General features: G+C 42.8%; 1 protein-coding gene across 16 annotated transcripts in view; it reads left to right on the plus strand.

Moving 5' to 3' along the window:
- Positions 1-24,690, plus strand: part of OTOF (otoferlin) — a 529,099-nt gene that overhangs the window by 149,720 nt on the left and 354,689 nt on the right. For all 16 annotated transcript variants that reach the window (XR_013276955.1, XM_077488986.1, XM_077488987.1 and 13 more), the window contains exon 3: positions 4,546-4,634. Coding sequence is in view for 15 of the 16 variants with exons in the window: in XM_077488986.1 (XP_077345112.1) it covers positions 4,546-4,634 (89 nt within the window). In the remaining variant the exon portion in view is untranslated. The remainder of the gene's footprint in view (positions 1-4,545; positions 4,635-24,690) is intronic.

Genomic DNA, 24,690 nt, shown 5'->3' on the forward strand with positions numbered 1-24,690 from the left:
ATTAATTTTATTGCTTCTTATACGGAACATGCAGAGTAATAAAATAAAACAAACATGGAGAAAAAACAGCACATGACAAGCCCGGGTGACCTAAACCAAATGAGGGCGTATGAAAAGCTTGAATCGGTCAGAATCCAATTGCCCAATGCGCTTTATAATTGCAGTCTCCAATCCCCACTGGGTGGCCTCAGTGGCAGCCCCGATGCAAAAGGAATGAGAGGAATAGGCCAGGGAGTCATAACCCGCTGCCTCTAGACATCGGCGGAACACCGAGCCAAACTGGAACACAGATAAGGACAACCCATCCCGGTGCACTAAAAAGGATCCCACAACTGTTGAGTGGATGCCCAAATACTCCTCAACAGCAGCCACAGGGCAAATGGATGCCCCGGGACTCTATATACATGTACATACTTACCCCCCCCCCAACCAGTCCATCTTCGGCGAAGAAAGAGAGCCACCAAAGCACTTCCACAGAGAATGTCATCCACCAAAAGTCCCCCTTGAGCCAATCGAGAAGGGCTAACCAATTTAGCCACCCTAAAAGCCCCATAGAAGGCCAATGTGAATGCTGCCCTAAACAAAAAGGCCTTGTAACTAGAATCACACACTGAACTCACCTGCAGAAGCAACTTCTGCAAACTGGAGAAATTGACCGGGAGCCATCTGTCCTACTTTTTTGGTCCCTTTTCTATACTCCTTCAAGGCCTGCCTCATCATAAAAACGTTTGTAAAATCGAAGCCTCCTGTCAATTTGAACCCATAAGCTAAACCCGCTATCTTGAAATCCATCGCCAAAATGGACACACCCTTCTCATAATCTCACACCCCCAAATTGAGACGGATCTTCCTATCAGGAAAGAACTCTCCACCGTGACAATAACCGGAAACAATTCCAGCAGAACAAGATTTTTGAGAAAACCCGCCTCCTGCCAGTCATCCGTCCAGCACTCTGCACTTCATCGTCCCCCAAAAAAGCCCCATATCCTGACGACCCGGCAGTGTCGCTAAAAAATGCCAAATTAAAATTACTCACTGGCTCTTCCATCCAAAATAAACAACCATTAAAGGAGTCCAGGAAAACATGCCAAACGCAAAAATCCTCCCTGTGGTCCCTCATCAGTGTAATGTGTACAGGACGCCGTGGCTGGGTCCTGGAAGGAGGCTATATTTCCCCTCTGTTTGGACTGTGGTCTCTTTAAGGGAACAAAAGGGTTAACTCACCTGTCAGAGGAAGTGGGTTTAAAACAAGACAAGATGTTGTAGGTGGGTGTGGAGGAGTATAGTGGAGACTGTGAATGATGAATGATGAATGGTGGACGGTGGACGGTGAACGATGAATAGCTATGAAAGCGCACGGCAGTGTCCTGCCTGGAAACCTACTAGCAGGGAAAGTTACCTGCAATACAGATTAAGGACTGTTTAACTGCGACAGCAGTTCTGAGCTCTGCAAGTCAGTGAGACTGATATTTCTTTCTTTGTTTTTGCTGCTGGGAAGCTGTTTAAGTTTAATAAACCTCCTTTTAATTGAAAAGCCTGTGTCCTGCGATCTAGCTGGTTCCCCCAAACTTTACAACTGGTTCAGGCAGGACAGGATAACAGGCATAAGAAGAAGAAAAAAAAAAAAAAAAAAAAAATATATATATATATATATATATATATATATATATATATATATATATATATATTCTTTTTTTTTGCATTGGACTTAAAAACTGACTTTTAAAGAGACAGTGCATTGGATTTATGTCCTGGGTTAAAGCTATAAAAACCCTGAAAGCTAAACCAATGGAGGAGCTAATTAAACAGCTTTCCCTGGCTAATATGCAAGAGCAGACATGCCATGAGGAAGCTAATCAGCACTTAGCAACCCAGCTAAAGCTACAACAAACTCACCACAAAGAGTCACTGGTGACCCAGCAAGGGGTTATGCAGGCTCAGGTGACTGCCTTACAAGAAGCAGTGCAGCAACTTTCTCAGGGGTGGGAGCAAGTGGCTGTTGCCTCTGGCAACCTGGTAACCGTGTGGGCAATGCTGTATCCTGGCCTAGGCCGACAAGCCCCAGGCCTAGGGCAGCACTTTGCAGCACGGAAAGAGTCCCCGCCAACTTGCGTTACACTGTTAGTGTAGGGCCAGTCTTGGCGGTGGGGTGGACTGGGCTGAGAGCCAAATTAGTCTAGCGCCCATCAAAAAGCGGCCGCACTGCTTCCGGTATGCGGGCAGCCAGCATTCCGCAACTGTGAGGGTGGGCGCCACTTCTAATTTTGACTGTCCTATCATCCTGGACCACAAACCTTCCTCGCTGTGCTATATGTTTTCTGCTGCACCATTGGCATGGTTACATCTTCTTAGTCCTCTCCATAAAATTATCAGAAATTTCTGCTTAAAGTAGAACTATAGGCAACACTTTTTTTTCATTTTGGATAGAATAAGGAGGGTTATAGCTCCTGTCAGTTTATTTTTTTTATGATCCCTGTCCCATTGCAGAGATTTCCCTTCACTTCCTGCCCCATAGCCAAACAGGAAGTGTGATGAAATCTATGCAAATTAAGGGAATCCATTGACACCCCCCCCCCCCCGGCCCTCTAAACTAGTGTCCCCACTTGAAAATGTCAGGGTGGGTCTTAAACAGCAAGGGGTGTGGCCGTGACAGGAAGGGGTGGGTCATATTTAAATTAGGGGGTGCACGAGTTTAGTCAGGCCTAGGGCAGCACAAAACCTAAATACACTACTGTGTGAGGGTAAGCCATTTTCTGCAGAAGTTTCCCTGAATGATGAGGTAGAGGCATTTCTTGCTACATTTGAGAGGACAGCAGAGAGAGAAGGGTGGCTTCAGGACCAGTGGGCCGGCCTCATTGTCCCTTTCCTCACCAGAGATCCTCAAAAAGCCTACTTTGACCTGCCCCCAGATGACGCTAAAGACTATCAAAATCTAAAGGCAGAAATTCTGGCTCGTCTAGATTTGACTACAGCCATTGAGGCCCAATGAGTGTACCGATGGAAGTATTGAAAGTATTGTCCAGATCGGCCACCATGGTCTCAGCCAATAAAGACAGGCTGAAATTGATTCTTCGTCCGATGACCTCCAACTGACCACCAGACACTTGGCACCTCCCTTCCTAACCTACATAACCCCTCCTGGCCACCCCAACCAAACTGACCAACTCACAACACCGGGTTAACCACTTGTGTCCTGATTGCCCTGCTACCCTGTCATGCCAACCCTACGCCTATTTCTATTTATTTTGCTACGGGATTCTCTTTTGAAGGGCCATTGATATTTAGATAGCCCCCTTTTGTGGATATAATACACTCTCTGGGAAAGCTTTGGATTGTGTCTGTGGAAAGTAGTTTTGCCCTTTGAGCCAAAGCAGAATTTGTGAGGTCAGGTACCAATGCTGGATGAGAAAACCTGACACACAATCTACCTTTCAATTTATCCCAAAGGTGTTAATTAAGAGTTCTCCTTAAGCTGGGAATGCCCAATTATCTTAAAAGTCTATGTATGTTGTAGCATTCAGGCTGGGTTCACACTAGTGCGATGCGGGAACCACAGCGATTCCTGTGCGGGTTCCCGCATCGCATCCGACTTGCAGGCTGTTCATCCTGCTGTCTGCGAACAGCTGCAGGTGTCAATATAAAGTTAATGACACCCCCCAATCAGTTTGCAGAACGCAGTGCGAACTGTAAAATCATATGGAATCGGAACGCATGGGTCCGAACACCCATCCAAACTGATTCCAGTGCAGACCAAAAAAAGGGTCCTGCACTAGTTTGGTGCGAATGCGATGCAATTTCAGCCATACAAAGTGTATGGCTGAATTTGCACAGACATCGCATGTGATGTGCACAGCAATGCGGTGCAAATCACATGCGATGTCTGGCATCGCACCAGTGTGGACCCAGCCTTGTGTGAACACAGGCCCTTCACTGGAAATACCTGATATCAATAATTTGAAAGGAGGTCCACATATAGTTTTCCCATATAGTGATGTGATTCTCATAACATTCTGGCCATATAATGAAAGATTAACCACTTCAGCTCCGGAAAATTCACATTCTTCATGACCAGGCTATTTTTTGCGATATGGCACTGCGTTATTTTAACTGACAATTGTGCGGTTGTGTTACACTGTACCCAAATAAAATCTATGTCCTTATTTCCCCACAAATAGCGCTTTCTTTTAGTGGTATTTGATCACCTCTGTGTTTTTTATTTTTTGGGGTATAAACAAAATAGACCAACAATTTTGAAAAAAAATATATATATATTTTTTTCTCTCTGCTATAAAACACATCCAATAAAAAAAGTCCTGTAGAAAAAAGCTTGTGGGAGCAAACAAAAAGGTTTGTATTATTGCCCATTCCCTAAACAATAATTGAACCCTTGTAGAATTCCCCCTCGATGTGATAATATGTATTTACCGCTATACAGCCTAATTCCTGAATATTTTGTGGGATGGTAGAGAAGTAGGACATGTGTAGTGTAGTAGACTGTGTGCAGGTAAGGCTCTGTTTGTTGATGGCCGCCTTCTCTTTTTGCAGACTTTCCGTTGGCCGATCGCCAGTAACATAGACGGGAATGAGATGCTGGAAATACAAGTGTCTAACTACAGCAAAGTCTTCACAAACAGGTCAGTGCTCCGTGTCCTTATCCCATGGCCTGTGTGTGCCCGGGTGATGCCATCAAGGTCATTGTCACATTGCAGAAGAGGAAACTTGCTATTACTGTATAAGATGTATAACATTAGAAGGAAAGTAATACACAGCTGAGCTGGTTAACCTATTCTAATAATTTATATTTATCAAAATAAAGTCTTCCTATCCTGCCTTCTAGCCGACCCCACAGAGAGAAGACAATTATTATTGCTAGCAGCTATACCTGCTGCTAGCAATAATCGCAAGTAAAATCCAAGAGGCTAGTTGTACCCAATACGATCGATCAACTTGGTACAATCAGCCTGTCCATATTACGGTTTGAATCATGGCCGGTTCCTGCTGAACCGGCCAAGGATCGAACTGTCTGTGACCGGCATTACATTAAGACAGGTTTGTACAGAATTACTATATACTATGTGTGGTTTCACATAGAACCTAAACATAATTCATAAATTCTGGAAGAGGTTGTATGAAATAGTGATTATACATTACATCTATCATTAAAATCTCATTATTGAACAGGACACACGTTTGCATTAATAGAACTTTTAATTGTTCTAAGTTTAAAAAAAAGGCACTGTATGTAAATGTACGTTATGACAAATTGATGGCAAAGGGGTAGCTTCACCATCAGAGAAGGGGAGCATTATAACCTTAGACTAAATGAGCATCAGACACTTAGCATGCGGGAAGGGGGATGGAGGAATGTACCCAAATGTAATATTTATAAGCTGACCGGAGATCAGATGTAAAGTAGAACTGAAGGCATTTTTTTCATTTTGGATAGAGTAAGGGAGGGTTATAACCCCTGTCAGGTTTTTTTTTGGGGGGGGATTTCTTTTGACTTCCTGTCCCATAGCCACAGCTGAAGGAAGTTATCACCAGGGTCACCAGAACTAAAGTCCCTATTACATAGTAGGTGAGGTCAAAAAAAGACACAAGTCCATCAAGTCCAACCTATGTGTGTGATTATATGTCAGTATTACATTTTATATCCCTGTATGTTGTGGTCGATCAGGTGCTTATCTAATAGTTTCTTGAAACTATCAATGCTCCCCACTGAGACCACCGGCTTTGGAAGGGAATTCCACATCCTTGCCGCTCTTACAGTAGGAACCCTCTACGTAGTTTAAGGTTAAACCTCTTTTCTTCTAATTTTAATGAGTGGCCACATGTCTTGTTAAACTCCCTTCCGCAAAAACTTTTAATCCCTATTGTGGGGTCATCAGTACGGTATTTGTATATTGAAATCATATCCCCTCTTAAGCGTCTCTTATTGGAAGATTTCCCCTCTATTCTTATATTGGTGACTACTCAAAATCTGGGATTTCCTTTCACTTTCAAGTTCAGGGATAAAGTTAACCCGTTTTACCTTCAACTATACTTTAAGTCAGAACTCTGGCAATTCTTTATGCACCCCACTCTACAATGTAGTTGAGGTGCATACCTTGTATTGCTAGATATTGGACAGAGAATAGTTGTTTGAGCCCCAAATAAGAGCCATGTCGGGATTGTCATACTACACAAATTACAGGTTTGGGTGTCACACATTTAGAGATATATATTTTAAGATAGGTTCCCTTTAATAGGATTCATTTAAAATACATTAAAGATTTTTTTAAATTTTCCATAAATAACAAAGCGAGAGGTCCAATATTAATAAAATAAATGAATATAGAAACCAGCTTCCTGGACAGCTCCTGCCTTTTACTCCAGAAAAGAATGGGCTTTGACTAAACCGTCTGATTCAACAAAGAAGCGTTGTGACAACGGAGGCTTGTGATGAATAATGGACGCCGTTCGGCAGAGAAATAATAGACATCTGATAGTGGTCCGAGTGATACAGAGCGGGGATGAATAATTAAATAATAAAGATAAGAACAAGACCAACACTGGTGTCACCTCTGAGCTGACTAATGTTCCTTCCCGTCACTCGTCGCATGGCTAATCACTGGAGAATCTGATCTCTGCTGATGACTGGAACTGAGCCAAAGGCTGATGAACACTCATAATTAAAGTGCACTTGTGACGTGTTTCCAATGGGAGGAACCAATAGCCTCTCTGTCACTCAGAACTAGTCGTTACTCTCTGAGAGTGTCCTTGTTTGGAGTGCCTTTTTGGTGCTGGGTTATGTAGGCTACAGCCTTTAAGAATGCACTAAATGTGGCTACTCACATGTATAGAAATATAGTGTATGTTATTGTTGTCATACCGGGTGGAGAGGTAAAATAACAAGGGCAACTTGTCTTGCTTTTCCATCCCAAACTCCCCTGCTGAGGTCATTTGTAATGCTGGAGCAATAGAGTGTTATGAGTGCCCACAGAGTAGTCAAGGATAGGCTTGAGCCTGTAGAGTAAAAACTGGAGGTGTGCCACTGAAGATTGATGAGCAGATTCATTCATGCAGACGTGCACAGAAACAGTGCCAGGAACAAACTGGGTTTGGCAAAATCTCAAGTAAAGCAGATCCAGAATCGACAAATAGATGTGGGGTCAGGCCAGGCCGACTGCTGGCTTGCAACGTGCTATTGAAACACAAGGCAAAAGTAGGGTCAGAAATCAAGCCTACTTCAGTAATGCATAATTGGAGAATTAGGCAAGCAAGAAGAGTTCAAATGCAGAGCCCAGCTTCTGGAGAGACTGTGGTTTAAATAGCATGTTTGCTGGCAAGATCATTGCATGCTGGTTAAATGCTTGCACTCCTGTACAACAACATTCACCCAACAATGGAAGGCAGTGCTGGGGCACATTTTCAGGTTCTAGTACCAGTTATCTAGTGAGACTTTTTGTTTGACAAATATCCAAAACCATACAACTTTAGGTGGAGTGCAGCGTGGTGTGGCAGCAGTAACACACACAGTCCAAGTGCGATGAAAGAACCTGTATTGAAATAATGCAATGCCAGTTCACAATAAAACCAGTGGAAAAACAGCCCAACCAGTAACACGCACAAGTCCAGCATCGTGTAGAGAGCGGGTCTCTGCCAAACTGACAGCGGCTGTTGAGAGGGGCAGAATGTGCCCAAGCAGGAAAACGTCCAGGGAAGTTGCAAGCCGTAGGCTATCCCTCCTTGTCAGGAACCTTTCACTGCTACTAGACCTATCCCTACCAGCTGGAATACCTGTCCCTACTCTGCCCAATCGCAAAATGTGTGTCAAGCCTGGGAGCCAGGGCCTTAAATAAGATGACTGCCATCCAGTTGGATAGCTTCCCCAGTGACCCAGGAAATCATAGAGAATCCATGTTCCTCTTGATTTCCTCTCGAACTGCAGTGTCGCTGCAGAAGAGCACCACCTGCAGCTGAGAAAGTAGACTGCACCTGCCTACACAGCTATAGAAAATGCTTTCCACCATAGCCACTAAAACACATTAGTTTCCCAGGTAACCAAACGCAATTGCACCAATATCACAGCTAATAGTATATATGTAATGAAACTGTACTGTGGTGTGGGGTGCTTTCTTTGTATGTAGGGGCCTTTTTACTATTTTGGTTGGGAAGTTTTAAGCAGTATGAATTGAATCTCTTGTTGTTGTGGCACAGAAAGAACCATGTCAAAACTGTATTCTGTGCATTGTACATACAGTCTGTGTGTGGGACAAACAAGCCAGGAAGCTAGGCAAATTTAGCTGTGGGCCACCAACCTATGCAAGTTAGCAGCTTTTGAGAAAGCTTGAGTTTTCAAGGATCACCTAAAGGCAGAGTAGATAACTTTGAAGAAGCACTATTGACAGTGTGAAATGCGTTACCTCTCTTGGTTCCTGTGTCTTGGTGGCTATGTGACTGTTGTTTGAAAAATAAACTAAGTTGGAACAGCTTTGTTGGTGTGCAGCATTTTTCCATTTTCCTAGAGTAGATAACTGGACATAACGTGTTAGGTAGTTCTAGAGGATGGGAGATGCTCTGGAGACATCCTGGAGGTGAGCATGGGAGGAGAAGATACGGGGACTAGAGATCAGGAGATCTAAGGAAGAGTGAAGAGGATGGTTTGGATGATATTTTGGGATGAGGTTGGAGAAGTAGCTTGGGCAGAATTGTGAATGGCTTTGTATGTTATGGTTAGTATTTTGAATTTTATTTGTTGGGCAAATGAAAGCCAGCAGAGGGATTGGCAGAAACGAGAGGAAGACACTGTGCGATTGATTAGGTGGATGACTCTGTCAGCAGGATTCATGGTAGGCTGGGGAGGAAGATTCTATGTAAAGGTAGACCAGCAAGAAGGGAGTTACAATAATCAAGGAATGTGTGTCCTTACATACTGAAGTACATAATGATGTTACATACAGTATATTAGATACAGTATACAGTCAAAACAAGACTTTATTCTCCCATAGAATTCAAATTTTCAGTTCTTAGGCTGGCCATAGATGGTTGGAATCTCAGCTGGTTTAGCAGAAACCGGCTGAGATTGGAACCATGTATGGGCAGGCGGAATGTACCTAGTTTATTGATCGAATCAGAAAAGGGTGACATTCAATTATTTAACATGGGTTACCGTTTTTGTATATAGTCTTTGTGCCTAATGCCCTGTACACACGATCGGAAATTCCGCCAGAAAAAGTCAGATGAGAGCTTTTGGTCGGAAAATGCGATCGTGTGTATGCTCCATCGGACTTTTGCTGGTCGAATTTCGGCCAGCAAAAGATTGAGAGCATGTTCTAAATTTTTCGGTTGGAAAAAGTTCAGATCGGAAATTCCGATTGTCTGCACAAATTCCGATGCGCAAAATTCCTACGCATGCTCGGAAACAATTTGGCGCATGCTCGGAAACTATGAACTTAATTTTCTCGGCACGTCGTAGTATTGTACATCACCGTGTTCTGGACGGTCGAAAGTTCAGAGAACTTTGTGTGACCGTGTGTATGCAAGACAGCTTGAACGGAATCCCATCGGAATTCCGTTGGAAAAAACCATCAGAGCTTTTTCTGACCAAAATTCTGATCGTGGTTTCTCTGCTTAACAGAGAGACAGTTAAGTAAAGTTAACTGTGGTGTGCTTAACAGAAAGCGGTGATCAGTTAGTGTAGTCTTCTCAGTGTGCTCTGGTGTTGCTCCTGCTGCCTTGAAGTTTCACTGTATCCTAGCAACTAAGGAAAGTGATGGATAATACAGCCCTGGCCAATTACAAGGGGAGGTGCCCCTATGCCTGCTGGGTGTCTGAAATTATGTTCTAGGAGCTCATGGGCTCTTGGTCTTTTTCCTGCAGAGGAGCGGTCCCAAGTACAGGCTGTCATGTGGCCTCAGTTAGGCAACCCGAGGGCCTAAATGCTGTTTTTTTTTTGAGAGCTTACTGATGGAGAATGTCCATGGATCCTGTCTGTTATCATGGAGAAAGATGACCTGCGACCAGGGCCTTATGGATACAGACCCCCTAAAGGTATCTCAGAGGCTGATGCTGCTGAATCCCCCCTCTGCGTGCTAGAAGTCAGCTGCTGGGTGTAAGCTGTAGGGGACACCATCTGGTCAGGAAAGAGCGGGGTCTACTCAATTCATACCCATTGCAAGGGACTTTGCTCAGTCTTGTACAGTCTGTTTCACAGTTCGGCTAAGAAAACTTTCCTCAAGTGTGAATAGTAGAATTTGGAGTATCTCACTAAATCCCCTTCCCTATCCAAATTCTCCAAAAAAAATAAATAACAACAAAAAAAAAACCCCCTAGACTGATTATTGAAGACAACGAGTGGAAGAGTGTGTGAACTAGCCTATGGGAATCTACCTTGTGCCTGGCTGTGGAGTAAAATTGGAGAAGACCTGGGCAAAATACCAACAGCTCCTGCGGGGGGCAGCACTACATAAGTCATAAGAAAGCAGCTATTTATTGTCAAAGGGCCATGTAATTGGGAAGTCCTGGTTTGGAGTCCCCTCACGTCTTCCAGAACTTCCATTTTCCTTGGGAATTTTACTGACATGCAGAAGTCGATAATTCCTTTAAACCTCATTCTCCACATTGTATCCCCTCCGCTGTGAAAAGCGATTCTCTTGACTTGTATTGCTTTCATTTAGCTGAAGGAACAGTTGTTTTTTCTCCAGAACTTCTTTATTCTTCCAGCCTCTGACTGTGCGAAATCCATTTGTCGACAAGTTTTTGCGTTGGCTGAGTAATTATACAGCCTGTGGTGTGATCGCTAGTCTACAAAACAATCTGTTTCTTTTAAGTGAGTTCATTTTAGAGGGTATTTAGGTAAATTCACAAGGCTTTGTTTCTTCTTCTTTTTACATTTTGGATAAAGAAAGAAAGGCTTAGAAGTTCTGTAAGGTTTTTACATCTATCTTTGTTTCCTTTCACTTCCTGTTCACTTCCTGTTCTGATAACACAATTGAATGTAATGGAACATCTTCTTAGCTGGGGCACAAACCATAAGGAAGAAAGTGCCAGCCCAGTTGGATAAAGTCCAGAAGTGATTTTATTATGAATTATTACATAAAAAACATGTCCTGGGGCGCAAAAGTTCCCCTTCATCAGGTAGTTAGGTTAAGTACTCAGAATTTAGTAAATCAGAGAAATCCTGTCATGATCAGGATGCAGGCTGAGGTCACATTATGAAGACTGGTAGAGGCAAGATGGTGTCAGGAACTAGCTGGGCCAGCAACAGGTAGGTAGGACAGAGCAGGTCAAGATGAGCTAGGTCAGCAATGGGTAGTTGAAGACAAGCTGGGTCAGCAACAGGTAGGTAGAATAGAAACAGGGCTAAGAATATCTGAGTCAGCAACAGGTAAGCAAACAGAACCAGGTTTTTCAAGTCACAAGGTAAATAGCTGCACGCAGTAATATCTTACTTCAGCACTGAATCTTAAATAGGCCTTCTGATGCTAATCCTGAAATTGAGCATGAGCTCTTTACATGCTTATGTATACAGATGATACACATGCAAGGAGCTGGTTTTGACTCTAGGCTTTAGACCATATGTCAAAACATGCGCATAGACATGGTGTCCTATGATGCTGTCCTGACAAGACTACTGATCAGTGGCGGCTGGTGCTCAAAATTTTGGTGTGCAAATTTTTTTTGAAAAAAAATCATTAATTGCAGCCACTGTGCCCATCAAATGCTGCCATTATGCCCATCAAACACTGCCAGTGTTCCATCAAACGCTGCCACTGTGCCCTCCAATGCTGCCACTGTGCCATCAATTACAGCCACTGTGCTAAACGCTGCCATGGTGCCCATTAAATGCGGCCACTGTGCAATTAAACACTGCCATTGTGCCCATCAAACGCTGCCACTGTGCCATCAAACGCTGCCGCTGTACCCTCAAATTCTGCCACTGTGCCCATTAAATTCTGCCACTGTGCCCATCAAACGCTGCCACTGTCCCCATCAAATGCTGCCACTGTCCCCATCAAACGTTGCCACTGTGCCCATTAAATGCTGCCACTGTGCCATCAAATGCTGTCACTGTGCCAAGAAATGCTGCCGCTGTGCCCATGAAATGCAGCCACTCTGCCAAACACTGCCACTGTGCCCATCAAACGATGCCACTGTGACCATCAAACGCTGCCAATGTGCCCATCGAATGCTGCCAGTGTGCCCATTAAATGCTGCCACTGTGCCCTTGAATGCCCCCAGTGTGACCACCGCCATCTGCCCGGCACTTACCCTGTCTCGGTGGGGCAGCGGGTGATGGCGACGAGCGAGGTCCTCCATGCGTTTCCTGCCATCCTCATCTCCTGTCCTGTTGTTTCAGCCAATCAGATGACAGGGAACAGACCGGAGCACCTGATTGGCAGACAAAAAGTAATTTGCTTTTCTAACACAGCTGAGTGACCTGAGTGTCCCTTTTTTTAAGCCTATTAGAGCCTATGGCTCTAATCAGGTGCTTCAAAAACACCCCACACCCGCACTGCGCCGAAAAGGGTCTGTGCGCCTGAATAGGGGCTGACAGTGGCGGCCATAGATAGATTCATGCAATGCATGAATCTATCTATTGGTGATAGAGGAGGTCGCAGGAGAGAGGGGCCAGCGCCCGTGTGCCCTTAATGCATGGGCCGCCACTTCTACTGATAGTCAATGTACTATGTGTAGGGGGGCCTTAACTGCAGTCCCTAATATCACTTAGACCTGGTTCACACCTATGCATTTTTAATGCGTTTTCAGTTTTGCAGAAACACACTACAGTCCATTTAACATGCTTTCCTACGGGTGTAGTTCACATCTGTGCATTTTATGGAAAGGGCCAGGGACTTTTTTTTCTGGTTTTTGGTTCCATAGACTTTAATGGATCAAAAATGTGTATTGAAACATGCACAATGCACTTGCAATATGCAAACTGCAATCTGCATAAGTGTGAATCAGAAAACACAATTCTCGTCAGAAAAAGCTCTGATGGTTTTCTCAATGGAATTCCAATGGAATTCAGCTCAAGCTGTCTTGCCTACACATGGTCACACCAAATTCCGATCGTTTAGAATGTGGTGACGTACAACACGTATGACTGGACTAGAAAAAGGAAGTTCAATAGTCAGTAGCCAATAGCTTCCATCTCGTAGTTGAATCTGAGCATGCGTGATTTTTGGTGTGTCGGAATTGCATACACACGATCGGAATTTCTAATAGAAAGTTTATGCTATAAATTTTTGGCTGGCAGAAATTCGGACAGCTAAATTCCGATGGTGCATACACACGGTCGCATTTTCCGATGAAATGCTCTCATCTGTCTTTTTCTGGCCGGAATTCCGATCGTGTGCACGCGGCATAAGAGGTCATGTATAAAATCAGCATATGTAATTCTTTAGCCTGTCAGAGACTGCAGACATTACTGGCAATGGTCAGTAACTGCAGACATGCTACAAGTGCTCTTGACGACAGGAGACATGCTGCAGGAGACAGTTAGCAACTGTAGACATGTCACATAAGACTGCTAGAATTTACTACCATCAGAGCATTATTCCAAATCAATGCTTCCGATTATTGACTGCCTGGGTCAAGAGCTACGTACCAAAGGGTTGCATGTGACCATCGGGGTAGTAACACATGGAATGTACTAAACGAACAATCAAATTTAAAAAACAATTGTAACACATTGGGAAAATAATAAATAAAAAGTAAGGCACTAGCACACAACTACAGTCTACATATGAGCAATATGTGAACTCCAAACCAATATTCGTGAAACATTAAAATAAAAAGCAAATAACAAAAAAACTGCACAGTCCATAAAACAAAAATAGTCCTTACTGTAAAACCTCAACCACCCTGCTTTCTGGTGTTCAAGTGCTTAAAGTGCTCCTTTGTAAGTGTAAAATTCAGTGTAAGTGTAAAGTGTAAAATTCAGCTTTACATATTTAATATAGACTTGTAATTTGGGTTGGCGTCAAGTTTTACTATCATCATTTTCAAAAAAAGATGTGTCTGGTATGTAAGTAGTAGATAAGGCAACTCATCCTCATTTTAATTAGGTACAATTTGGAGAAGGAAAGGAGGGATTATCACGGTGCCACAAACAAATCAGCAAGTACTTTTACATAACAAAAACTTTTATTTATACAAAATATACAAAAAATGTGATTTAAAAAGGGAGCCATCAGTACAAAGCATTCATCACATATCAATAGAAAAACAGATTTTTATGACCAGCTAGAAAGATGGTAAGTAGCAGGCCAGGTTCTTCCCTACTAGTTTCGTCAAAACATTGGCTTCATCAGGGGAGTAGAATAAGATGATGATCAAAATTGCTTTAACACATGCGCACCAAGCAGGGCCAAACAGATGCTCCAGAGCGCCAGAAAACGGCCAGCAAACACAGCCAGAACAAGGTGACTGCAAGGGGCTTGAAGTGGAGTGCTATAAAAACAAAAATTGATTATAGGTTGGAATAAACGGGGCGCTGGTCAGACAGAAATGTGTCTACAGTCATGCATGTTGGTGGGAGTGTCAAGTCTGGGGCTGCATGAGTGCTGCACTGAGGAGCTACAGTTCATTGAGGAAACCATGAATGCCAACATGTACTGTGACATACTGAAGCAGAGCATGATACCCTCCCTTTAGAGACTGGGCTGCAGGGCAGTATTCCAACATGATAATAACCCCAAACACACCTCCAAGATGACCACTTCCTTGCTAAAGAAGGTGAGGGTAAAGGTGATGGACTGGCCAAGCATGTCTCCAGACATAAACCCTATTGAACATCTGTGGGGCATACTCAAATGGAAGGTGGAGGAGCACAAGATCTCTAACATCCACCAGCTCTGTGATGTCATCATGGAAGAGTGGAAGAGGACTCCAGTGGCAACCTGTGAAGCTCTGGTGAACTCCATGCCCAAGAGGGTTAATGCAGTGCTGGAAAATAATGGTGGCCACACAAAATATTGACACTTTGTGCGATACTGTATACATAAAACCATAACATGGCTGGTTCTTTGTACATATACAGTGCATTACAATATATACATATGGATACCCAGTATCCCTTGTTAACAATAATTATCTGGTGTCATACTGGCTTTTCTTTGTGTTACTGTTAACACAGGATCCACTGACGCGTTTTAGAGAAACAACTCCTTCCTCAGGCACAAAAAAAGGGGTATACCATATATATAACACAATTCTTAGATTTATTATTAGACATACAGTATATACTGTACATCTATGCTTTTTGCAAGGTTTGTACATAGGCTACCCTCTGACATTGCAAATTGCACAGGAACAAAAAGGAAGGGGGGGGGGGGGGTGTCCAGGATTAAACTGGAACAGCTGCAAAAGCCCAAAGATGTAGGTGGGCGGTGTAGTGTCATATTTTGCTGCCTATCACAGGATGCTACGGAAGTGACGTACTGCGCATGCGCGATGCGTTCCAAACACTCGCTCCGTGCGTTCCAACATAGTTTCGGCAATACAGTTCAGCGAAACCATCACATAATGTTACAGAAGTGATGTTACACACAACACAAACACTGGGCCGTGCGTTACAACACTAATACTTCCCTTGTTACCTAGTATAATTATTTACCAACCATGCTGAGCTACGTGCCGTGTTAGGTTTTGCATTGCTGGGACTTGTAGTGCCTATCCTGAGCTACATGCTTCAATGTTCAGTGTCCTCATCCTTATCCCCGAGCTTCAATGTTCAGTGTCCTCATCCCTGTCCCCCTGCTTCAATGTTCAGTGTCCTCATCCTTATCCCCGTGCTTCAATGTTCAGTGTCCTCATCCTTATCCCCGTGCTTCAATGTTCAGTGTCCTCATCCTTATTCCCGTGCTTCAATGTTCAGTGTCCTCATCCCTATGCCTGTGCTTCAATGTTCAGTGTCCTCATCCCTATCCCTGTGCTTCAATGTTCAGTGTCCTCATCCTTATCCCTGTGCTTCAATGTTCAGTGTCCTCATCCTTATCCCTGTGCTTCAATGTTCAGTGTCCTCATCCTTATCCCCGAGCTTCAATGTTCATTGTCCTCTTCCTTATCCCCCTGCTTCAATGTTCAGTGTCCTCATCCTTATCCCCAAGCTTCAATGTTCAGTGTCACTGCCCAATAAACAGTTCCCAACATACAGGCTCCTTCAAAAAGTGTGGGAGAAAGCTAAACTGTTGCAAGGGATGAAGGGTCACACCAGCTATAGCCCGATTTGAGACAATCACACTTATCCTGAACTTCTTAAGTCTTAAGCATTCTCCTCGACACCAGTATTTGCTCTTATGCAGCAGTCTAGCACCACCAAAGGCTTTATTTTTTTAACTGTTATGCCTCCCTTCTGGGAATGTACTTGGACTGGTATCCTAGCTCAGCCTGCGATAGATGGGTAACGGATGTGGGAGACATACTGGGATATAAATGGGAGGAGGCCTTAGAAAATGTTTGATTGTGCTCATTGAATGTCTCAGCTCTGTATATTACTTAGGACACACCGCACCCCACTTAAGCTGCATCATATGGTGTTCATCCAAATTCTTTATGTGGTAGATGTGAGAGGGATGTAGGTAATTTAATTAATCTCATATGGAGATGTCCAAAACTCTACCATTATTGGGGTACAGTAGTTTAAACGATCAACAATACCCTGCAGGCCTCAATTCCAGTGGAACCTAAACATTGTATTTTGGGTATACAGTACTTGACATCATTGTTCAGGATAAATATCTAAGGGAGGCAGCAGCAAGGGCACTATTTCAGGTCAGCAAACTTATACTTATACACTGGATTTCTCCAGACCCTCCTACAGCTAAAATGTGGCTAGATGGGCACCATGTTGCGGTTTGAAAACTAATATACCAACATAGGGGTAGCTCCTTCAAATTCAAAAAAGTATGGGGGAGCTGGTTGAGTACTCCAGGTTTGGCTCCAACTTATCTAATTATGGAAAGAGTACTCCTCTGATTGACAGGGGGGTATCCCTATCCCATTTTTTCATGTCTACAAATAGAACTATAGAGGATAATGAAGGGGGGATATTGGTGGTGGATTGGTAACTCTAGATTACTTGCAGTGTTACTTGTTATTCTGAATGGCTATGTACTCATTGGTGGTATGTGTATTATTTTACTTGTATTGGCTGTTTTTTATTTGACAATGACATCTAAATAAACCTGTTACTTGATTATAAAAAAAAATGGCATCCATGGGGGAGTTTTAAGGCCAAAGCCACTGCTGACCAAAAAGAACACAACGGCTCATCTCCCATTTTCCAAAAAACATCTTGATTATCCCCAAGACTTTTAGGCAAATATTCTGAGGACTGATGAGATACAAGTTGTACTTTTTGGACGGTGTGCATCCCGTTACATCTGCCGTAAAGCTAAAACGACATTTCATAAAAAGAACATTTTAGAAACAGTCAAACATGGTGGTGGTAGTGTGGTGGTCTGGAGCTGCTTTGCAGCTTCGGAACCTGTATGACTTGGCATATTGATGGAACCATGAATTCTGTAATCTACCAGAAAATCCTGGAGGAGAATATCCGGCAATCAGTTCATTACTTCAAGCTCAAGCCGACTTGGGTTATGCAGCAGGACAATGATCCAAAACACTCCAGCAAGTCCACCTCTAAATGGCTCGAAAAAACAAAATTTAGGTTTTGGAGGGGCCTAGTCAAAGTCTGGACTTAGATTCAATTGGGATGCTGTGGCATGACCTTGCTCGAAAACCCTCCAATGTGGCTGAATTTAAATAATTCTGCAAAAAAGAGTGGTCCAAAATTCCACCACAGCGATGTGAAAGACTCATTGCCAGTTATCGCAAATGCTTGATTGCAGCCGCCATGGGTGGAACAACCAGTTATTAGGTTTAAGGGGCAATTACTTTTGCACATAGGGCCAGGCAAGTTTGGAAAGCTTTTTTCCCTTGATGAATTAAATCATCATTTAAAAATTGCATTTTGTATTTACTCGAGTTATCTTTGTGTAATATAAATTATTGTTTGATGATCTAAATCATTTAAGTGTGACAAATATGCAAAAAAACAACAATTCAGGAAGAGGGTAAATACTTTTTCACAGTACTGTATATATTGTAATGTACTGTATATGTACAAAGAACCAGCTGTGTTATTTTGTGATACAATAAAGACTGACATGATTGTCTTTTAAACAGATTTTGTGATATATTGCCTTAAAAATTTCAAAATGGGGAATTTAGATTTTTCATTATCAGTCTGAGGGATGTTGGCAATATCAGAGCAATCCTTAGAATTTTGACTCCATCCTACATGTATACTTTATGGATGTAGCCTGTGAGGATTGGGAAGTGTGCTGTGAATTATGAATGATCTGAAAGTAAAATAGTGTATAGAGAGCAGATTAATATTTTATTGCGAAGATGAGGGAAGATCACAGGAGGAAACACCTGACACAACACTTTTCTCAATTATTAACCACTCCACATTGAAAAATATTCCTTACTGCAATTTGCAAACCATGGCATACAGGGATCATAAAATAGGTTATATTTAAAAGGAAAAACAGATTGCAGTTTTCTTTTTTCTTCTTTCTTTATTGTGTTCAAGGCTAAAAATACATAAAAAATAAATACATATTAAAAAGAATAAGCAGCTAATTGTGAAATATTGCATAATAAATATTTTGTGGAAAAACAAACTGCTATTTACAGAGCTCAATAGCTGAAGCTGAATTTTAAAGACATAGGCCATATGTTTATCTCCATATGGCTTCCCCCAAGATTTAAATCAAAGACTGAGTGACTGAAAGGAAAAAAAACTTCTGATTACAGTTATTATGTGGCACTACCTAGCTAAAGACTATTGAAAAATTATAAAACTATACCAAAATAAATTATGTGCAATATAAGCCAATGTGCAATAACCAACCTTACAATAAAGGTTCAATAATTATCAATAATGTAAAGAGAGAATATGATCTCGTAAGTGAAAAAAACACTTAATAAACCAAACATGTGCAATACTCGTAGCTGTGAAAAGCACTCAGAATACATATAATAAAAATTCTAATAAAAAAATAATAATAAAAAGTTCATAAGTCCCAGTGAATATCTGAATAAAAAACTGAATACAAATGTGCAATCCAAAAAAAAAAAATATCATATACAAGTTCAAATGGTGAAAATTAAATTGATCTCCGTGCAGTGTGATTCAAGATGTACAAAACACCAAAAACGATGACAGTCTACCAATTCCACACTTCAGTGCTCCGTGCACCCCTTGTTTGCCCCAGCCTCTCACCTCTAAATCAGGCCACTCAAAGCCATACAGCGCTGAAGATAAAGTGATGTCAAAACCAATCCTTCTTATTTTCTCCCATATTCAGCTCACCATAATGGTCAGTAATCAGCATATAAGATGAAAAAAGAGGAAAGGGGGCTGCAATGGTGTAGTACTTTTTAAACACTTTAATAAAAATAATAATCCACACTTACATTTTAAATTCTAATCGCAATACAAACAAACTGAACTTCCGGTCTCGGCCGCGACCGGAAGTGACGATCGTGACACCTGGCTCCTCTCTGACGCGTTGCGTCACATCCACGTGACTTTATCAAAGGGTCCAAAAACTTCTACTGTGCCCTTTCTTTAGAAAACCCATGGTGCTCTGATAATCCTTTGCCTTATAATAAATGGTTATTTTTCAAAAAGTGTATGCATACAATAATAAAAAAAAAACTATAAACCTAAAAACAATTGAAATTAAATTGACCCCAAACTCATTGTAGATTCTATTAGGCTAACAGCATTCAAACATTCTAAAAATACTTTTAAATTCTTTTAACATTAAATAGGTTGGCAGGCGTTTATAACTTGCAAGGACAATATGGCAATCATTAGGCTCGGTGTAGACTTGCGGTTTTGTGGCAGTAAAAACAGGTGATTAAGCTACATTTCTCCACCTTACACCCCCCCTCACTCCACTAGGCCACAAAGGCAGTTGTATGGGGTATACACATGTCACATTGCGGCAAACATTATCACTGTTGTCACATTCAGCAAGCAGTACAACCCACGGAATACTACCCAATCATTGGCCATGCCGCAATGCAGTGCAAGCTTTTACACATTAAACTAGGCAGTGCCAAGACAACATAACATCTCCTCATGGCCTGTAAATGCCCTCTAAAAAGTGATCCCTTTTCAGAGGGTGATGCTTGAGTAAATGAGCATTTAGTCATGAATTTAAAGTGGTTCTAAAGGCTGGACATGTTTTACCCTAATGCATTAAGGTAAAGAAATATCCTTGTATTTTGTATCACCCCTCACCCCCCCTGTATATTTACCTGAGGCCGTTCTCGATCCAGCACTATGCCCATCTGAAGCGGCTCTCTCTCTGTGCTCCCAGAGGCAGCAGTAGGAGCCATTGTCAATCAGAATCATGTGAGCAGAGAGCGGGGTGAGGGGCAGAGCTGTACTCTGTGTGTCAATAGACACACGTAGCCTGGCTCTGGGGCGAGCCCACAGGTGCAGCTTCCTATGTTGGCACACCAAGAAGAGGAGTGGCCCAGAGTGCCGGCGGGTGACCCAAGAAGAGGGAGTTTGAGGCAGCTGTGTGCAATACCATTGCACAGAGCAGATAAGTATAATATGTTTATTATTTTATTTAAAAAAAATAAGCTTTTCAATCACTTTAAGTGTATGTATAGCCTATTTTTTGTTTTAAATTAGGAAAGGGTTAAAACGCCTCCTAGTTTATTTGTCCTGCCCTTAACCTGCTTGTGAGATTCCTCTTCACTTCACATCCATTCCCTGATGTCCTCTGCAGAGTGTGAACCTGGAGGTGCTCAGTTCTGATCATTAGCAGGCTCAGAGCTGTCAAAATCCATCTGAAAATCCAGATAAACGGCAGATTAAGCACAGTCTGAACTATATCAGGTGTAACAGGGGGCAAGGGAGATGTTATGGGTCTAATAGACCCTTAATGTCTCCATAAAGTCACCACCCACTGCCATCACATAGGGAGCAAGTTAGCTCCCTTGTAATAACAAAGTTAAGTGAACAAAAAAAATAAATAAGAATGTTAAAACATTTAAAATATTATAAAAGATAAGAATTATTACTGTAGGTATCACAGCACATTCAGGAGTGAGAGAATTAATTCTAGGTCTTTCATTTACAGTTGACTCAGAACTGATGAACTGCAAAGCCATTTAAAGCATTGCCTATTGGTGATTAGGGATGAGCTTCGTGTTCGAGTCGAACATACGTTCCACTCGAACATCGGCTGTTCGCCCGTGCGGCGAATTCCGAACGTTATGGGCCATTCGCACCAAATTCGTGTGGCGCTCACGGCCCACAATGCACTGCGCCATCGCAGTGCATTGCTGGCTCATGATTGGCCAAGCATGCACTGTGACCACGCATGCTTGGCCAATCACAGCGCCGGCAGCGAGGAGAGCCATGATTGGCCACAGGCAGGATGCTATCTTGCTCGTTTTAAATAGAGCTTGCAGTCAGTTGTAGGAGATTGTGCGTGCTGTCTGTGTGCTCTGAACCCAGTATACACCGCTATATCCACCTATATAGCTAACTATCTTGCTCTTTTTAAATAGAGCTTGCAGTCAGTTGTAGGAGATTGTGCGTGCTGTCTGCGTGCTCTGAACCCAGTATACACCTCTATATCCATCTATATAGCTAGCTATCTTGCTCGTTTTAAATAGAGCTTGCAGCCAGTTGTAGGAGATTGTGCGTGCTGTCTGCGTGCTCTGAACCCAGTATACACCGCTATATCCACCTATATAGCTAACTATCTTTCTCGTTTTAAATAGAGCTTGCAGTCAGTTGTAGGAAATTGTGCGTGCTGTCTGCGTGCTCTGAACCCAGTATACACCGCTATATCCACCTATATAGCTAGCTATCTTGCTCTTTTTAAATAGAGCTTGCAGTCAGTTGTAGGAGATTGTGCGTGCTGTCTGCGTGCTCTGAACCCAGTATACACCGCTATATCCACCTATATAGCTAAATATCTTGCTCTGTTTAAATAGAGCTTGCAGTCAGTTGTAGGAGATTGTGCGTGCTGTCTGCGTGCCCTGAACCCGGTATACACCGTTATATCCACCTACATAGCTCTTCTCTAGGGATGAGCCGAACACCCCCCGGTTCGGTTCGCACCAGAACTTGCGAACGGCCCCCGCGTTCGTTACGCACGTTAGAACCCCATTGAAGTCTATGGGACTCGAACATTCGAAATGGAAAGTGCTAATTTTAACGGCTAATATGCAAGATACTGTCCTAAAAAGGGTTTGGGGACCTGACTCCTGCCTCAGGGGACATGGGTCAATGCAAAAAAAAGTTTTAAAAACGGCCGTTTTGGCGGGAGCACTGATTTTAATGACGATTAAAGTGAAAAAAAAAAAAGTGAAATATTACTTTAAATATGGTGCCTGGGGGGTGTCTGTAGTATGCCTGTGAAATGCCACGTGTTTCCTGTGTTTAGAACAGTCCCTGCACAAAATGACATTTAACGGAAATAACACCATTTAAAACTGCTTGCGGTTTTAATGTTATATCTGGTTCCTGCAATATGGTTGAAAATCATTCAGAAAAATGGCATGGGTAGCCCTCCCTGCCCATTACCAGCCTATTTGGGTCTTGTACGCATATTAAGGGGAACCCTGTACCCATATTAAAAAAAGGAAATGCGTGTGGCCCCCAGGCCCTATATACTCAGAACAGCAGTATACAGGCGGTGCAAACAAGACAGGGACTGTGTAGGTTTGTTGTGTTAAGTTGAATCTGTTTGTAATTTTCAACTGGTACATTTTTAAAGTGTAGCTCCAGTCAAAAAAACTATTTTTAAGCTTTTTGGAAAACATAGGGAAGGGTTATCACCCCTGTATAATTTGTTTTGCCATCCGTCTTTTTTCATCTCACTTGCTGCTGTCTCCTTGCGTTTGCAAGTAGGAGATGTTTGTAAGTTGGATGTTTGAAAGTAGGGGCCTGCCCTATATTATAGCGGTATGTACTGGGTACAGAGCACGCAGACAGCACGCACTATCTCCTAACACTACTGACTGCAAGCTCTATTATTAACCACTTGACCACTGGGCACTTAAACACCCTTAATAACCAGACCAATTTTCAGCTTTTGGTGCTCTCACATTTTGAATGACAATTACTCAGTCATGCAACACTGGACCTATATGAAATGTTTGTCCTTTTTTTCACACAAATAGAGCTTTCTTTTGGTGGTATTTAATCACCTCTCAGTTTTTTTTTTTTTTTTGTGCTATAAAAGAAAAAAGACCGGAAATTCTGCGAAAAAATGAATTTTTCTTTGTTTCTGTTATAAAATTTAGCAGATTAGTAATTTTTTCTTCATAAATTTTTTTTTACTGGTTACATGTTTTGAGTTGCAGAGGAGGTCTAGGACTAGAATTATTGCTCTCGCTCTAACGTTCTCGGCGATACCTCACATGTGTGGTTTGAACACCGTTTTCATATGTGGGCGGGGCTTACGCATGCGTTCGCTTCTGCATGCGAGCACATGGGGACATGGGCGCTTTAATTTTTTTTTTTTTTTATTGTTCATTTTACTTTATTTATTTTAGTTTGACATTTTTTTCCCCAAAAATATATTTTTGATCACTTTTATTCCTATTACAAGGAATGTAAACATCCCTTGTAATAGGAATATGGGGTGACAGGTCCTCTTTACAGTGAAATCTGGGGGTCAATATGACCCCACATCTCACCTCTAGGCTGGGAAGCCTGAAATAAAAAATAAAAAAAAGATTCTGGCTTTGATCGTACTGGCGAGTTGGTAGAAGCATCGGAGGGCGGTGAGGGGTGGGGGGCGTCTATGGCTGGGTATTTCAGGGTATCACCGAGTATGGCTGGGTATCTCCGAGTATGGCTGGGTATGGCAATTTATGGCAGGGTATTGCAGAGTATTGGCGGGGTATTGGCGGGGTACTACAGAGTAATAGCAGGGTACTGCAGAGTATTGGGGAGTACTACAGAGTAATGGCAGGGTACTGCAGAGTAAAGGCAGGGTACTGCAGAGTAATGGGGGGTACTGCAGAGTAATGGCAGGGTACTGCAGAGTATGCACTGGTATTGCAGAGTATTGGCGGGGTACTACAGAGTAATAGCAGGGTACTGCAGAGTATTGGGGAGTACTACAGAGTAATGGCAGGGTATTGCAGAGTAAAGGCAGGGTACTGCAGAGTAATGGCAGGGTACTGCACTGCAGAGTAATGGCGGGGTACTGCAGAGTAATGGCGGGTACTGCAGAGTATTGGGGGGTACTGCAGAGTAATGGCAGGGTACTGCAGAGTAATGGGGGTTACTGCAGAGTAATGGGGGGTACTGCAGAGTAAAGGCAGGGTACTGCAGAGTAATGGGGGGTACTGCAGAGTAATGGCAGGGTACTGCAGAGTATGCACTGGTATTGCAGAGTATTGGCAGGGAATTGAGGGGTTAAATTCGGTGAGCAGCGATGTGGGCACTGCAGATGCAGCCCACATCGCTGCTGACACCGATCTCTTTCCCCTCCGCTGTACCGATCGGTACAGAGAGGGGAGGGAGGAACCGGCGTCATAACATGACGCCGGTTTGTTTACAAGTGATCACTCCGTCATTTGACGGAGCAATCACGTGGTAAACGGCCGCGACGAGCGGCCGTTTACCGTGATCCGTGATGCGCC

Source organism: Lithobates pipiens, unplaced genomic scaffold (assembly GCF_037356315.1).
Source record: "Lithobates pipiens isolate NorthernLeopardFrog02 unplaced genomic scaffold, aLitPip1_a1.2 Scaffold_18, whole genome shotgun sequence".
NCBI classification, from domain to species: Eukaryota; Metazoa; Chordata; class Amphibia; order Anura; family Ranidae; genus Lithobates; species Lithobates pipiens.